The following is a 19,102-nucleotide window of genomic DNA, read 5'->3' on the forward strand; positions in this document are numbered from 1 at the left end:
AAAGGTCGGTTTGATGTTGAATATAACTGAGAAATAGGGGTTAAGACGTTTGAGGTATTATTTTGAATTTTTGAACAGAATCATTTTAGTAAAGTTTTCTTATTTTATTTGGTAAAATTGGGGAAGAGGATAGTGAAGTGTTTAATGAAGATGTAGAGGGGAAATCGGAAGGTTCCTTGTGTCGTGTTATTTACGTATCCATATCCCCACAAAATTAAATTAATTGAAAGTATAAAATTGTATAACAAAGTGAAAAAAAAGAAAAAAAGTTATTGTTACAATTTACTACTGAAACTGAAAATTTCAGTAGTATGAAATTTAAAAACTTAAATTAAGCTAAAATAATAAAATAAAGAAAGATTCAGCTTATCTGGGAAGTACTCCTTTACCAGGAACCATTAAAAAACAAAAAAAAACTTTGGAAGTAATCACAAAAACACACAAATATGGCAAAATTACTGGAGCTAAACACTAAATGAGTTGACAATTATTTTAACCGTCAAAACTCAAGTCGTCATGAGATGCATATAAAAACATAATAAAATTCACATGTGAAAATAATAAGTTTTTAAATAAAAAATAATAAATCATTATTTTTCATTTATGCAGTGCCCTTGGGGTTTGATGATGGTGTTAAGTAAAAATGTGCAAAAAACATGATAAAGCATAATTAGGTGTCACAATTTGAATATATTTTCATACAATTGCTCAGTTATTGTGACGAGACCAAATTTTTCAACTATAAAACAGCAGTATAGTGACATTGGTATATTATCGATATACTGATAAAACCCACAAAATGACAAAATTTAAGAAAACAAATGAAAAATGCAGTTATACATAACTTTTTGATCTTTATCAACTAATAAAATCCTCAAAATCCTAGTTTAGTTTCAAAGTTTAAATTTAAATTACTCAGAAAAAAAAAGTTTTCAAGTGAAAACTGTTAATTCCATTGATCAGTTTTTTTTTAAATCTCATCAATTGAAACAATAATTAACTTATTATTTTTATTCTTTAAAGTGGGGGTCAGTGCTATATGAGCTCCTGGCATCACAGCGACCTGTAAAGATCTATTGTGACTGGTCCTCGTGTATAGTTCTTGCCCTCCATGCTTAGGTCTTTAAAGAGCCTGGCTAGAGTGTGGAAGGCGAGAGTTATTATTTTGCTAAATCTCCCCCTCCTTGGAGGTACTTGGAGATACTTTACGTAAAGTATTGTTTTAGATAAGGGGTGAGCTGCTTAACATTCTCAGGTTTAACCAGTGGTCCCCCGAGAATGCCGCTTCTTTTATGATATAAACCATCACATTCGTATAAAATATGTATAGGTGTTTCTTTATCTCCATTGCAGAACCTACATCTAGAAGTTTCAGAAAGATTCAATTTCGCAAAGGTGTTTGTTCAATCAGCAATCGGCAATTTCCCTATAAGGACTCTAGTGATAAACCTTACTTGATTTCTTACTGAGCTTTATTAGGTCGAAAGCAAACCCTTGCGAGTACCCCTTGTCAGTTGCTCCGTGTGGTGCTGACCAGGTACTTTTTGCCAGAGCGTAATGCTCTGCTTCCTGGCACATGGTCTAAGCTCATTACGAGAATCACATTTCCTGGCATATGGCCTAAGTTCATTACAAGGCTCAGGGTCTATTAGGGCTGTCCCAGCTCTCAGCCTTGCCAATTCATCAACTTCCTCATTACCGTGCTTGAGTGTTCAGGTACCCAAATCAACGTTATACCATTACACTCACCGACACATTTAAGCATCTTTAGGCATTCTAAGGTTAATTTTTAAATGATCTCGATCTATCGACCTCTAGCTCAGTTCTTTTAGAGCAGCCTGGGGAGAGAATAAAAAATACTTTTTTTTTGTATTGTCTGCACAAATTTTCATGTACGCAGGCTAAGCCTGCGTACATGAAAACGGAACTCTAAGGAGTTCCGTTTGGAATTCAAAAGAACTAAGATGGTTTCATTAGTATGTTTTATGTCCAAAATATGAATTAGGAAGACGGGAAAAAACTTTTGATGACTCAAACATTCAAATAGATTTTTCTAAGTACAGGCAATAATGCATTTAAAAGGTTTTATCAGCAAACCGACGATATACTCACTGTCTGAAAAAATGGCTTCTAACATTGAGAATATCTAATTTGAATTTACCTGTGTAGTGAAAACTATTATCTGTTTCATCATAATATTCATTCAAAGATGTATATGGTATTTCACTTTCTGATGTTGGATCACAAATTGATGACAGTTTTTCATCTTTATTTTCAGTCTCAATACTTTTGACTTCTATAGTTTGAGCGCATTTTTCTTCAAAACAATCTGTTTTTGATTGTTTGGTATCCCTTACCCTTTGTTGTGGTACGCAAAGATTATTGCTTTTTGTTTGTTCTATACTATGTTCTATGGTTTTTCTGTCAATGCGCTCAGTAGGTGGAGTCATATGTCTCGTTAGAGCTCTAAAATGTACACATTTTATTAGTTTGAATATCAAATTTACCTTAAGGAAACATTGAAAAATACTAGATTCAAACACAGCATAAATATTATGCGAGGAAAAACATAGTAAACTGAATAAAATAGATTATTCACATTGCCCTTATGCACAGTCTTCTTACTTTTTTGAAAAAATTATCTAAAATAATTTTTATCTTATTTATAGTTTTTTATTTTTCTTGGAATATTTCAACATATAATAACAGGACACAAAATGGCATGATCTCTTCAAGTGAAACAGAAGGCCTAATAATAATAATATTTGACTGATTTACACAGCGCCATTTTTATAAAAAATCATAATCATATCAATAATCCAGCTTTTTTTTAATGAGTTTTCTGTGGTTTCCTCTTCATTAAGTGAATGTGGAGAAGTTCATATAAAGGTTCACAGCCGAAATTCACTCCCTTTCTCAACATTACTCAGATAAAGATAGCCAGGAAACAAAATCCGCTTGTGGAATATAAACTATGTACATTATAAGCAAGATCAATAATACTGACACTCCAATATTAAAAAAATATATGGACTAAGGTATATTTTTCTCTAAAAAAGCTCTTTGATTTAACAAAAATCAAGAGATGGAAGAATCGAAGTAATGTGGATGTTCAAACATGGGTGGAATGGTGAATGTTACAGTGTGTAAAGTGGCTACTGAAACCAACCAATGATAGGTCATAAGCCATGAATGCCTTTTCCCTTCTCTAAAATGTTCTCCATCTCTGTTGTAATATGTTAATTAGGTAAATTGATGAACATAATTGCTTTCCACCAGAAGGACAATTGCTGACCTCACTATAATGCACAAAGTGATATGCACCCTAAAATCTAATAGAGCAGTACGGTACTTAATTAATTTTGGGCAATCTAGCCCAAAATTATTGTCCCTGATAAACTTTTGTGCACCCACAAGGACCTCCAGACTCCCAATACATGTTCCAGTGTGAGTACAATAGGACAAACTTCACCCACCATTCTCCCCTGGCACACATCCACAGAACTGCTGATAATTATGCCGAGCTGTTGGACTTGCTCCACACCACTCCTGCTGCAATCAAATCAGCTATCCTATCCATCGAATAGCCATCCCCTCAATTCTCCTCTTTTTAATGTGTTTCTCATCTTCACTTTATTTAGTTTTTTTAAAATTAATTGCATGTTTAGTGTAATAGTTATGATTTAATTTTTATTTTCTTATATGCTTTATGTACTTTTAAATGTATATTGTAAGAGCCTTCAGGGCGTTTATGAAATAAATAATCATGATTTAAAAAGAAGTCCATTTAAATTACTTTTATCCATTAAAATTCAACTTACTGATATATTTCCAAACTTGAATTATCCGAGTAATCATCAGCGTCTAAGGAATTACAAGGTTTGTAGTTCGTTAGAAGGCAATCAATAAGATTGTGACAGCAAAATTCCGCTCTACTTTGTGCAAGAACCTATTTAAAATGGAGAAAAACGGTAAACATTATTTATAATAATTAATTGAAATGTATTTAAATCAAAATAATCTTTGTGTACTTTGTAATAAAATACTCACTTGTAAAATTTTCATAATAGATATTTTTTTCTGTTGATGAATTAATATTGGACAAGAGTTGCTGCAGATATTGAATTTTGCTGTAAATGCTCTACTGCTTAAAAATGAAATTTCATTGTATAACGTTGTTAATCTAAAACAGTTAAATTGGGATTTTTTAAAACATATTTGGATATTTTAGTGGACTACTTTGGAAATAATCATGTGTTAATAATTATTACAATTGCCGATATATGTACAAAGGAATCACTATGCTTGTTAAACCCCATATTCGTAATATTCGATAATTATCACATTTTGATGACAATTTTTTCCCCCATATTCATATTGGTGCGTCCCCAAGATCAAAATCGGAATTACCGTTGGTGGTTTTGTTTTAATTAAAAGCAACACTTGTCCTTAACATTAAACTTCCTCCTCTTCAACTTCTAGCCCTATGTATATTTATTTAGTACAGTAAAGTTAACTTTAAAAAAAAGATATATTTGTTTTTGTACCATTATTAAGAGTTTATTGAGTTGAATATATTAACTCTCCCTTTCCGGTGATCTGTAGCTAGTAGTACACATTGCATATAATAACTTTAATATCTCTATAAATATAATAAATACTGGGTTAAGATTTTCAGTATTCCTGAATTACGCATTGATTGAAATAATAAATGATTATTGGGCACAAAAAAAGTATTTTGTAACAAATCGGAGATGGATCACTAGTGCGTTGAAAAGTTTACCAATGTGTTGTTGACGTATATAAGAGTACCAAATATATGGTAATCTTAAACACTCATTAAGTCTCACTCTCGATGCTATAGGTATACTCGCAAGCGAGAGAGACAAATTCACATGTTAGTAGGCCAGTGGCAAAGAAACCTGTACCACTGCCATAGTACGCCAGTTGCGCGCAGTTACATTCAAGCCTTTGTGAGGGGCAGTCACTTTGTTGGAATTGCGAATGTCAGCTAATGGTTTATTCATGTTTTTAGGTATTAGATTAAAAATATTATTGCTTTTGACTTCAAATATAAATTATTGCACATTTAAAAATCTCTCATTTTCTGCATGTGTATAGACTACACATCACTGTACCCTGTGGATGTTTTTGGCGCAGTAAGGGAAGGGTTAATTAAACTTATTATTTAATATAACTTATTAAACTGAAGGGTTAAGTTATTCACCCAGACCCAGGAACAGATCAATTACAAATGTAGGGTTCCACTGTGGATACATTGAAGATTTCTTTAATTCTAATTAAATGAAATACTATAACTCTCTGTGTTTTTAATTTCTATTCATCTTTACTTTATTTCCTTATTTATAATTATTAACATATTTAGTGAAATAATTATGGTTCTATTTTGTGTCAATTCCTATAATACTTTATGTATTTTTGAACTATGTATTATAAGAGCCCTCTGGACATTTAAAAAAAAAAACTAACAAATTGTCTATTATTTCAACATTGAAACTCTTAGAATAAACTTAGCATCCAAATGCGAGTTGTAATAAAAAACAGGCTGGGAAGCTGTGTAATTATTTTATAGTGAATTCATGTAAATATTTACCCAAATGATATTTCCAAAAGTTTGCACCTATCTTCGCGATGTAAACAAGATTTGAAAATACTGTTGATGAGGTTATTTAGTAAAAAGGATAAGGTAAAACGTCTCCAACATAAAATATCCAGCATTAAGTTCTTCTTTTCTACCACTACGAGACATTCACTGTTTTGAGCTTTTGAAAGTTTCGGATTTATCTTGAAATAAAATTTCACCAATTTTGATAGAGATGTGAGTAAATTTTCTAAAGCCTGCAAGATAATTTTTTAAAAGTATAATGGTAAATAGAGGTGTGTAAATTTTCACGGTCGCTGTTATCAATATGTATCGTCTTTTTTAGGTGATCCCGTGTGGGTTTTAGATTCGTTCAGACGTTTCGGCTACCGTTGGAGGAGCCATCTTGAGGTTAAACAATGTGTTGTGTAGAAACAATTATGTGTTTATGTGCTAGTAGTTTATACCATTTCGCAGCCGGCAATAAGTACATTCAGCGTTATTTTGTTATTTGTCAAATGTAAGGCGTACAGCGAGGAAAATAATTGACGAACACAAAAGAGGGTGTAAACTTGGACACCCTGGAAAATCAGCTATAGCGTAACGCTTCATCGAGACAGGTAATTTTTTCGCTTTTGAAGCGGAGGTTCTGCACAAACTCAGAAACTACAGTGCACAAATACATACAACAAAATGACACTGAATGTACCTAGAGCTGACTGTGACACACCACAAAATACTTGTACATAAACATATAAGTTTTTCCGCACAACAGACAGTTCCTGCAACAGTATCCGAAACATCAGAACCAATCCAACGAAAAAGACGATTCACTTTGATAATGATAAACAGTTAGCAAAATTACATTAATAAAATAACATACACCTATATAATTATTGTCAGATTGTTTGCTTGTCCATATAAAGAAGGATATAGCTTTCTTATATTTTTAATTAATAAGTTTAAACTGTATAATAAATTATTAATCTAAATAAGTTAGAGGTGGACCAATTAATCTTCGCTATAAATATTATTACTTTTATAATAATATAAGGTAATCTATTGACGATATGTTTTACCAAAAGGAAAATAAAGCTCTCAAAGTATGTAATAAGGTACAGTGCAAACTGCATAATAAAAATATTAAAAAGTTTTCCAAATAAAATATAAAAAATTGAAATTGAATGTCACCTGAATACTTCCCATATTTTCAACATAGTTTTTCCCGCACATTTTATTGCTCGACCCGCTATTTGCATTCCAGCCATTTTGAATACTCAAAATTTTAAGGCTCAATGCTACAGTTGCATTCTCAAGATCCTTGCATTGCGAATAAATTTTTAAAGTATCCGGAGATTCTAGAGGTAACCACTTGACAGTCGTCATTTCGATTGGTTTAAATTGCTTTCAATGAATAAAATATAATGTGTTACGTAAACTTTCCGAATGAATAAAATATAATGTGTTACGCAAATTCACAGTGGTTTTTATTGATCACATGTTTTTAATTTAGAAATGGATATGTCAAGACAACCACACAGAAGTTGTGATAAAAGAAAGTGAAATTCAATTTTGTGTTGTGATGAGAAAGAAAATCAATATCAGTACCATGCCGTACCATCTAAAACATCCTTTGTTGAGCTATGCGTACGAAAAAGTTTTCATGCGACCTCAACCTAATTTTTAATTCAGCCTTGACCTTCACCTATCAGAATTAGGTCAGCTCATGTAGGTAAGTTTAATTATATTAGCCCATATCTTGATCTAGTCAAATAACACGATTGTTGTGAACTTTGTAGTAAACAGTTTTAAAATATAAATGTTTATATATGAAGAAATAACTTTGTGATTATTATTATTTATTTATTTTTTAAACTTTGTTTTTAATCACATTGATAAGGAGAAAATGTAGCTCCGAAACCGGTCGGTAATTAAATAAATAAAAACAATGGTTTTTCATTTAATTGAAATTATTTTTAAGACACAATGTTTTGGGTATGTCCAAATGTTTGAAGACAGGCTGGATTTCACTTCCTAGGGAGTTATTAAGATCTAAATTTATTGCATCGGAGAGGAAAAACATTTTTGACGAAGATTATGGACGTCTGGGCACTTACAGGGCTTATGACCTGTCATTGGATTTATTACTACAAAAGTCAACAGATGGCAGAGTTGAGATAAAATGGATGTTCAAAAATAGGCAAAATGGTGAATGTTACACAGTAAGAAAGTGGCCACTTAAATGTAAGGGGAATTGAACAATCAATATTAAAAAGCATTTATTTAACAACAAGTTTATTAAGTCAACAATAACTCCTATGAACTCTCAACAATATTCTTTGAGTAAAATGTAAATCATTAATTAATTCTTATATTTTACACTAATATTAAAATATTATTTGTTAACGACTATAAGGCTAAACTCAAGGTGAAAGATTACCTAAAGCACTAATTTATGACATCATTTTGCATCGTAAGTTTAATTTTGATATGAGTTAAACAACGCAGTTGTACGTTATTGCAAATTTGATGTTACAGCGAAAATAACACACTAATATAATTATGGTTATCTATGATAAAAATCTATTTTCACTATGAATTTAGCCACAATAAAGTTATCAGAAAACTCTAAAGCACTAGAAATAAATGGCAAATAACAATAAGTTACGTTTTTATTTAAAACATTTAACTATGAAAACTTGTATAATGTAGTATGCCACTTATATCTAACTTTTATAAAATCAAATTTAACAATGTTTAGAAAATAAAAAAGCATATTATTGTTGGTTGTTATATAAATTGACAAAAATAAATACTGTGACAAAATGGTGTTAGCGGCACCTAGCGATTAGACCAATGCAATGGAGACATAAGCATCTAACATGTTGAATAATTCTTAACAAACAATGAATAGAATATTGAGAGTATGTTTATCTCAATAAACCCACTATTATGAAATGATTACAACGAAAAATCAATCCTTCATTGATTTAAATATCCAAGTAATAATCACCATAAAATAAAAAAAGAAAATACAGATTAACCGAAACTGACAATAACTAAACTTTTACGACCACAGTGTATGAAATTCAATTCAACATCAACTTATTTTATTAAAAAAAATGTTTTCCCGAATGGATTATTAAATATTTAAAACACTTTGTTAAAACATATTTGTTTTTATTTAATTGGGACATATATACGAAATAATTATTTATCCCAGTCATTTTTACTCATTTACGGCAGTAACACTCTATGTATGAGTGGAAGACAATACAGTTTATTAAAAAATGTCTTTTATATGACTTTTCGTATATTTATTAGGAATTTTTCAAATATCAAAGTGCCTTAATTTTCAAAACTTTTAAATCTATAGAAGAAAGAGAATTACATATCATTAAGCCTATATATAACTGTCACGGTAAGTTCAATTTTAGAAGAATATGTTTTCATCACCTTTATTAAGCTAATTTTAAATCAATTCATATTAGGATTGCATTTTGAATAGATTTTAATTTAACAAAAGAGTGTAATACAGTAACTGAGGTCTTGGGTTTGATTCTCGAAATGGTCATGAAAGATTATTGAATACATTTTGTTTTTTACTAAACTTTAATGTAAAATTGATAATTTTACAAAGCGATGCAATGTATGCACCAATATAAATCTCTATGCACCATTAGGTGTGGTTGAGGGAAAGGAAAATTTACCAAGCAAGATTTTACTTGTCAAATTTAATGTAATTAAGGACATTAATCTTCAGTTCTAAATAAGAGACCATTAAATTAGTATAAACTAGACCGTATTAAATTTAAAAAATATATTATCTTGCATAATTTTTTATTTTTTTAAATTATTGGCAGGTGTCTGCTTTTAAATTCAAGCAAAATAATGTAAAACATTAGATAAATAATAGATAGAATAGTAAATATTTGAGCTGAGAAAAGTAAAATACACAGTACTAATATAAATAATAGAAATAACTAAATGATATAATTATCATTTAGGTAACTATGTAACATTATAATTTTTTTTTTTAAAAGAGAAATACACGAGTTCTTACTATTTACTCAAATATTAAAAATTTTAGACTATTTCCTAAAAGTCGTAAATAACTTGTGCTGGAAAAATGGAAATAGATTTGTGGTAGAATGGGATTTGAACACAATACTACCACGTCACCACAACCCGGTTAAAAAAATATTAGGGGAATTGAATTGTGAAAATGAAAAAAAAAAGGAATTTAATTATTATGAATGACCACATGTTAAAATCAATAAAGTGAACAAAATACTATAATTATTTAACAGAAGTTGTTTAAAAAATAAATGATCCATGCAAATTTCCTTATATGGTTTTTAAATGCTCAATAGTGTAAAAAAAAGATGCATGGGAAATAATTGCAATAAATGTTGTAAATTATAATATGTATGTGTATTTTTCTATAGTGATTTCAGCTTACATAATATTATACAGGTACAATCTTAATAACACACATAATGAACTTATAGTTTTAACCACATAAATTAAAAATATGGATTAAGTAAAAAAAATATTTTAAAAAGTTTAAAAAAAGAACCCTGATATTCCAGTTCCTTCACATTGTGTCGCATTGGGGAAACAAGGCTCTATGCAGATTTATGATTTTTTGAGACATGAATGTTTGAAATGAAGACATTATTTTATCTAACATTTTTATTAATATTGTCTTAATAAACTTAAAAATAATTAAGGATTGATTTAATTTTTCTTTGAAATTTTGATGCAGATAGAACCGTAAATATAAATACTATAAAAGCTAAAAATGAAAAAACATATTTTGTATGATAGAACCTTGTTTCAACAACGCGACGATCGATTGATTCCAAAAATGTATGGTTTCAAACATTTAACAATTTTATTAGATAAAAATGTAATAATTTCATTCAAAATATAAACAAATGCTATTAGACGTAAGAATAATTTAACTTTATGAGCAATTAAAAAAATGTGGATTTATCAATTTCAAAGTTATTAAAATATTTTACTTTTAATAAATTTTAAATTAATGTTTATAGCTTCATGGGAATTCCCCGACTAATTTTTCAACATTTATCCTAAAAATTGTAAAGACTAACATGATTATTTTATTTGAATCTCAATAAGTGTTGATGATTTTAAATTATGTCACAATGGAAGCGTTATTAAAAATGTACAAACAGTAGATTTTGATGCATATCATAAATCTGGTTTGTATAACTTTTCGGCAGAATTTTAAGTACAAAACCAGTTTTGTTCAAATTAATAAAATGCAAATAATTGAGATTCTGTTTTATTTGACAAAATTTGTGGTAATTAGAAATAAATAAATCTACTTGCATTGCTTTGATTTGTTATATACAAATACAATTAAAATAACTGAACACATCACTTCATCCAAAAATAAAACGATCATAGGAAATACACATATACTTTTTAAACCTTCTATCTAGTCTATGAAATTTTTACTCTACCATTGTCAAAATTCATTAATTTGATACTTATTAACATTACCTATGTATTAGTCACATTGGTTTAAAACACTTTTGTATGATGATACAATGTAAGACCTAATTTAAAATTATTTTATCATTGAAAATATGTTTTTGAATCACAATTTCACTCTACGCTATATATGTATACTACATACAGACTTTAAGCTAACCAAAAGAAAAAACAAAATGCACCCAACAAATGCTTAGTCATTTAGTGAATATTTAAAAAATTAAGTGAAATGTGCTTAAAAATATTAGTTAACAGTTAAGTAAAATATGAAGATATTTGGTGACAAAATAAATGATGTTTTAAATTTGATTTAAGCAAGATTTCAACATAGAGAATTCTCTTTCTACAGTTATCATTTTTAATTAATAATTCAAGGAAATAAAAAAAATCACAATACATTGAAGCGGAAGATTAATCAATTTTTTTAGAGAACAATTATTGCTTCAACAAATTAAGTAGCATATTATTTATAATTATGATAAAATACGATAAAACTAGTTGATGTAATTCGTAACAAATCTTTAGTCTCTTGTTTTAAAGTTATTTAAAGAATGCTAACCTAGAATGATGATCATCGAAGGTTATAACAAGTGCTTTGCTATAGAATATGTGGTCATTACTCTCTGACTTGAAGGAAGAGTATAAACTTTGATAAATCCCCGTTATTAATAAATTCAGTTCAATCTGGTATATCAATGCTAATGATAGGTACAACAGGCTTAAGAAGTTCATTTTTCTTTTGGTTTTTGGAAGATTTTTTACAAACTTTTTCTTTTGATCTAGTGTTTCTGTTTTCTCGAAACTGGTCAACCGAGTTTAGGTTCTGCTGACCTTCCACAGTGTTAGGAGTTCCGTTTGCTCCCCTGGGTCCTAAGCCGTTCTGCGTGTTGGAATCATTATTGTAAGCGATATTAGCATATTCTTGAAGTAGAGGAAATACCGATAGTAAGAACTGGCAAAAGTCTTTGCGCATACCAAACCACCCTGAAACAATTAGTCAATTAATAGATTGAACGAGAAAACAATAATTGATTAACAAGTATTTTCAATTTCACATAAATTTTGATTAGACATAAAATTAATAAGTAACCAAACATTTACACTTCGCTGTTTAAATACATTAATATTCATGCAAAGGTTGCCGATTATTTGTATCACATACTGTGCACACATAAAAATAAATCAATAGAAACTGAGAATTTGAAATGATTGTGGAATTTAAAATCAAATCCATAAATTCCCAAGCTGCCGGCACAATAATTTATATTTAATTAAGTAAATATACGTATTTCTTATCTGTTATTATTAATAATATTAATATAAGTATGTATACGGAATATTTATCTTGTGATTGATTTAATGCCTTTGGTGTAAATAATTGAAGTAAAACAAGAATTTAAGTCTAGAATCAACTAATTAACCCCACCCTTAAACTAAATTATTAGAAAAATTAGTATGGCAATGATAATACTGTATGCATTACTTGCGATCAAAAATTTATTAAATATATGGTTTTAACAATAATAATTAGTACAATTTTTCAAATATAATAAACTTACATCTATTGCCTCCTTTAGCACCAAATGACATAAGAATTAGTGTAGCATAGCTCACAAATAGTGGACTCACTACTACAATGAATGACAATGACAGTCCATCATCCAACTTATTGGCTAACAACACCTGTAATAGAAGAATAAATAAAAAATGTAATTATACTATGGCATTTGTTTGGTAGCAATATTTTTTATATTTTTTCTTCCTCTTCTTTTCCACAATCCTTGGTAGCAATCATACAAAGAAAGCAATAATATTTACCTGAAATACAAGTATAGGCACAACTGTGAAAGTGTAAGCAAGTGCTGTGTTAAAACTTGTTCTCCTTTGGTGGATATTTACTTCGGGAGTTCTCAATAAGATACCAGCGAATATTATACTGTACAACACACCTAAACACAAAGGTATACATTAGTTAAAACATCACAATCTAAAAATATTATTTGTTGTTTTTTTTCTCGAGTATGTGAATGCTAACAGACATCTTGTACTTATCAAAAATGATTTGGACATATCATGTATTAAAAAGAGTGTAATCTTTTTAAAAACACAAAATTCAAATGTAATAACATGGATTTTAACAAAGTAAAAAAAAGTTAGGAAAATAAGCAAAATTTTCAACAGTCAAATAATGGAGTTAGTTATTCTTATACGATCTCCGCCAGAATTCCCATTTACAATTGCATTCTTCGTGTGTGAAATAATTTGTACTTTTAAGTAATATATATCTTATCATCTATGTAAGTTTAATACCGTGGAAGAAACAACGTTCAGGAGGGACAATAAATATTTAGATTTGGTAAAAAATACATTTCTATGTAATTTATTTTGTGTTGACGATTTTTATTAGAAAATCTATTTTTATTAACGTAAGTGTCTATACAAAGTTAACTATGGCAGTTACGCATGGAGTATTCGCTGTATTGCCTTGCCGCAAATCAAGTATGTCTCATCCACTGTATTGGACTTGCTTCTTTAGTGGGGATGATTCATTTGCAGTATTGAATACACCAATCAATGTGGCTTGTCCCATTCTACTGAAAGTGCTCAAATAATGTATTTTGATTTTTTGGCTCATACGCGGAATTAAACTTACATAGACATTTTGATTTTTTCAAGTTAAAATATTAATCGTAGCTTTTAGACTTAAAGTTTATTGTTTTAACTGTTTACATATTCTGAAACTAACATATCAGTTTACTGCCAGTAGCCATTAACTAACAAAGTGTTGATTCTGAGATTGAAGTAGTATCTACCTTTTATCAGTTATATCCGAATTAAAATATTTACTGAATGCTATAAGCAGTGTCTTATTCAACATACTGACTTCTTTACAGGATAAAGCATGATTAAGTAGGTAGATTGTGACATCTCACTCATATTAGACAAAAAATGTCACTTGAATTAAATGTATTCTGACAGTAAGCTGACGATATAAGTCGTAAAATTTAAATTTAAACCTTTACGGCACGAATATTTTTTCTTTGAGTGGAATGCTTAGTATGTAAAAACAAAACAAACTTACCAACTAAACTTAAACACATCAGAATCCAAAATGGAACAAAAACCACTTCCCAGGTCCATGAAATAAAACCATCCAATTTCAAGGCTAAGAAAATGAATTGTAAAATATTTACAGCACAGAAGAGTTCCAACTGAAAGGGATAAAGATTAATGAACTTTGGCCAATGTGATATTCAATATAAAAGTATTAAAATATTTTGTTTTGTTACCTCAAAGCTTCTGTCGTGCTTGAGAGCCCAAATGCACACAGCTATTGATACAATGCTGATAAATATTAAAGGAATAAACACTAGAATCCAAAGATGGCGTCCAGAATTCAACTTGTCACAGACTAATAGTTCAAACATGATTAATATAAGGTGCAATGCAAGGCTTATTAACATCGCTTTGTAGTGAACATACGCCTCTCCTTCAAGTCTATAAAAAAACAAAACACAATAATGATTGATTGATAATTAAAAAAACACATGCAGCCAAAAAGGTCCTGCCTAAACACAGAAAATACATAGCTAGTTGGGACTTGAATAAAAAAACCTCTGTACATTGAAAAAATGGTGAAATAAATAAATTTAAACAGCGACTAAGAATGCTACGAGTTAATATACAATTGAAGGGCTTAATATACAAGTAATGTACATCTTGATAAGCTTTATATGGGGTAAAATGTGGTGATACTTGTGTGAAATAGAACCGGAACCCCGGATGAGTGTTTTTCACTCAATGGCTACTCTCAGGGAAAAATTCTAAAAAATAAAATCTAGTGGCGATAAGTCTGCTTCGTAGTGTAGTAGCTGGCTCGTTCGCCTACCATTCTTGAGGTCCTAGGTTTAATTCCTGACATAAGAGACGGTTCCACACTGCAATATTTCATTGTTTCTGGACTGGTACCTAAGCGTAAGACTAATCACTTTACCTTCCATATAACAAAAATGATCTAGATACCAATGCAGTGCTCTATGCGCTACTGGATAGGGATAGGAAAACGATGATGTAAAGAAACATTTGGACATGTTTAAATATTGTTGACAAAACGCTTAGTTAATCACGATAAATTCTTGAGTGGACATGACTGTGGTCAAATAGTCAGCGCGTCTGCCTACCATGCAAGAGGTCTCAGATTCAATTACCGGCATGGTTGACACGAAAACTTTATTTAAGAAGGTGTTTTATACTCCCTGGACTGGCACTTGAAGCGTAAGACTCATAAGCACATCATGCCTTAAATAATAAAAATTATCAAGATACACTGCATTTTTTGTAATTGGTGTACCAATGCAGTGCTCTATGCACCATTAGGTACAGAAAAGGTGTTAAGACTTTTAAGAGTAGATGCATAAACATATATTATTTTTGTATTTGGCCTACTAGAGTATTCTGATTATGTCTTATCGTGTATGGATATTGATATTCTTTATATGATATAATATTAACAGTTTCTTATATTTAGTTATGGTACTGTAAGATGTACTTTTGTCTAATTATTATTTATAGACAGTTGTGTAATGAACCTCCCGGACAATATAAAGAATAGTGATATAAATAAAAATATAGTAAAATTTGTTTTAAAAATCTTCTTCTTAAATTCTAAGTTTAGTGAGTAAAAAAAAGGGGGAAACCAAACAATTTAAAACAGTGTTGAAAAAGTGTTTGTTTATAATTTTTCATATATTTCGGTATCAAAAAAGACTTGATTCACTTGTATTTATTTTTTTTAAACTTTTATTTTATTGATATATTTAAAATTATAAAAAAAAAATTATGTAAAAATTATTATATTGTGTTACCAAAATATGTAAAGAGAGAAATCCCTGCAAAAAAACTGCTTTTGCAGTTTGGCGGGAATTAAATAATTGTTCAAAGGATGCTTATGTAAAATTTTTAATTAAAAAATAAAGCTCTTAAAATATTAGATTTGCTGCGCAGTAATATTTCTTATAAAGGAAATACCTACTTATTTCATGTTTTGAATAATGCAGTTTGTTTGGGCGGCTCAAATTTTGAATAGGCGCGTCTTGGCGCCGTGCCGGCCATTTGATTCATAACAAACTAATTGTTCTTCAATATAAAAGGGGAACGCATTGAAATCTTAGTTAGATTAATCAGACAACAACACGTCATTTACGCCCTATTCATTACTATTGTAAATTTGTGAGAAAAATAAATAAAATTTTAAGCAAGTGTTTTTTCAACATTTCGACGTACATAACTGCCATGTTCCAGTACCACAAGACGATATCAAGGGAATGATGATAATAAGTGTGCATGCAATTTTTGTTAGCAAATAATAAGAATAGAATGCTTGAACGATTAAAAATACAACATTATTTAAATTGATGAATCATTAGTTTTATGATCATTAGTCATCATTAATATTATGATGCACCTGTTCTTTGAGATTGTTGATTAATATTCCGTGCAATACCATTGGGAATTTGCTGAGCACATTCGATATGTTGTAAATTTTACCTGAAATGGGGGCACCTCCACCAAACGTAGGTCCCGACAGTTGCCCCCAATATCACCAGCAGTTTCCAGGCCCATATTGGCGAAAATACTGCCCAGTATGACCAAGTTATAACATTGTCTAATCTTAGGGCCAAGAGGGCCGTGAATATTAATAGACACGTGTGGACTACGAATTTACTAAAATCAGAGAATAAGAAATGGTAAGAACATTATTATCATTGCAGGTCAAGAACAATTTCCGGTATTCAAGGCTGTTAGTGGAATTTTTGGCATTCTAAAAAGAGTGATTAGTTTCATAAGTAATTCATAGCAAATCACAATGAAATACATCCAATTTATTACAAAATACCTGGGATTAAAATCTTGAAACAGTGTTTGTAAATTCATGCTTTTGACGTTTCAGATGTTTATAAAAAAATGTTGCCATACTTTATCGGTTCACTATCTGGCAATCAGTGGTTAAAAGTTGCCATTGTGTTATTAATTTAACTCCATATGTAGGTACTTTTTCTGTAGTACACACTTTTATGTCATTGGAAACAAATTCCGACCAACTGTCAAACTTGTAATTTGTAATTGAGGTTAGATTTTCGGTACTGGGTTTCATGTTTTGTTTGCCGGTTAATTCTATCAGTTTGCGCCGTGTTTCACAGAGTTTATTTGTAACGTTTATTAACTAAACGATGGCTTCTCCATCTCCCAAGTCACCGGAACAAACCGAGAAGCACCGACAGTATGATCGTCAATTACGCTTGTGGGGTGATCACGGACAATCGGCATTGGAAAACGGTCATGTTTGCTTAATTAATGCCACTGCGTTAGGTACAGAAGCTTTAAAGTCTCTTGTCTTGCCTGGAATAGGGTCTTTCACAATCGTAGATGATAATAACGTCAAAGAAGAGGACGTTGGAAGTAATTTTTTTCTGGAATCTTCAAGTATCGGACAAAATCGAGCCTCTGAAGCCGTCCGACTGCTGCTAGAACTTAATCCAGCTGTGCAGGGTCACGCGATCCCCGATTCACCGGACCAACTGCTGAACGAACACCCGGACTTCTTTCATACATTTACAGTTGTGATTGCTACATCCTTAACAGAGAAAACATTGATTCAACTTTCTCAAAACTTATGGGACGCCAATATTCCATTGATCATGTGTCGATCTGTAGGATTTTTGGGTTCTTTACGTATTCAAGTGAAGGAGCATACAGTTATTGAAGCGCACCCAGACAACCAACCCCCGGACTTGCGTTTAGACATACCGTTTCCGTCTTTAGAAAAGTACACGGAAGGATTCAATTTGGAATCGATGGAATTCAAGGAACACGCTCATGTACCGTGGTTAGTGGTTTTGTACAAATCGGTAGAAGCATGGCGAAAATCCCACGAAGGCAGGTGGCCACTAAGTCGTAGAGAAAAGGAACACATTAAAGAAATGATCAGAAGTGGTATAAGAAAAGATGAAAACGGTATACCTTTAGGTGAAGAGAATTTTGAAGAAGCATTAAGGGCCGTAAATAGTGCAATTATCCAAACTATTCTTCCTAAGCAAGTCAAAGACATTCTTTATGATAACGCCTGTATTAATTTGAGTCAGAAAAGTTCTCCATTTTGGATAATGTGTGCTGCATTGAGGGGCTTTGTGGAGTCTGAAGGCGGTGGTACATTGCCTCTAAGGGGTACACTACCCGATATGACCGCGTCCACACATCACTACGTCGCTCTGCAGAATGTTTACCGGGCTAAAGCCGCAGCGGATGCCGAAGCAGTTTATCGAAGAGTACAGCAACTTGTTGTAGATCTGGGATCTGAGAGTATCAGCGAGACTGATGTTAAACTAATCTGCAAGCACGCTTCGTCTCTTTCCCTGATTCGTGGATCCAGCATCGCTGAAGAGTACCAAGCGGGAAACAGAGTGACTTCCTACATCAGCAAACACTTGGAAGAGCCTGATCCCATGATGCTTCACTACATCTTACTGCGCGGAGCTGAAAAGTTTCGCTCTGAACAATGCAGAGCTCCTGGCGACTGGGAACCTGAAACAGACATATCTGAACTAAAAACATGTATAACGAAACTTCTTAGCGAATGGTCATGTTCTCCCCTGGCCAAGGATGACCATGTTCATGAGATGTGTCGATACGGGGGCTCGGAACTCCACAGCGTGTCCGCCTTCATGGGAGGTAGTGTAGCGCAAGAAGTCATTAAGTTAGTCACCAAGCAATATATTCCCGTAAACAATCTTTTTATCCACGAAGCCACATCTTCAAATTCTGCAACGTTTACTCTTTGAATTAAATAATGAACGCGTTAGTTTTAGGTTACCAGTTAATTTTATATATAAGTTTAATTCTGATTTAAATATTTATTGTATCATATAATTATTTTACATAATATATGAAAGTATTTTTTTATTAACATTTTTTAAAAAT

At 31.0% G+C, this 19,102-nt stretch overlaps 2 protein-coding genes across 2 annotated transcripts; one reads left to right on the forward strand and one right to left on the reverse strand.

Annotated features, from left to right (window-relative positions):
* Window positions 1-11,223: 11,223 nt before the first annotated feature.
* On the reverse strand, window positions 11,224-17,129 carry LOC148271658 (transmembrane protein 185A). Its single transcript, XM_088241107.1, has 7 exons — window positions 17,022-17,129; window positions 16,673-16,849; window positions 14,416-14,623; window positions 14,208-14,337; window positions 12,944-13,074; window positions 12,685-12,808; window positions 11,224-12,109 (listed from the first exon to the last, which is right to left on the reverse strand). Exons 1-7 carry the CDS (start codon window positions 17,057-17,059, stop codon window positions 11,805-11,807), a joined length of 1,113 nt encoding a protein of 370 aa, XP_088097233.1. The 5' UTR covers window positions 17,060-17,129; the 3' UTR covers window positions 11,224-11,804.
* Window positions 17,130-17,221: 92 nt separating this feature from the next.
* Window positions 17,222-19,102, forward strand: APP-BP1 (Nedd8-activating enzyme E1 regulatory subunit APP-BP1). Its single transcript, XM_088241106.1, has one exon. The coding sequence runs from the start codon at window positions 17,356-17,358 to the stop codon at window positions 18,961-18,963; it is 1,608 nt and encodes a 535-aa protein (XP_088097232.1). The 5' UTR covers window positions 17,222-17,355; the 3' UTR covers window positions 18,964-19,102.

The sequence above is a fragment of the Micrasema longulum genome, unplaced genomic scaffold, assembly GCF_059751315.1.
Source record: "Micrasema longulum isolate JH-2025_06_02 unplaced genomic scaffold, ASM5975131v1 h1tg002747l, whole genome shotgun sequence".
Taxonomy (NCBI): domain Eukaryota; kingdom Metazoa; phylum Arthropoda; class Insecta; order Trichoptera; family Brachycentridae; genus Micrasema; species Micrasema longulum.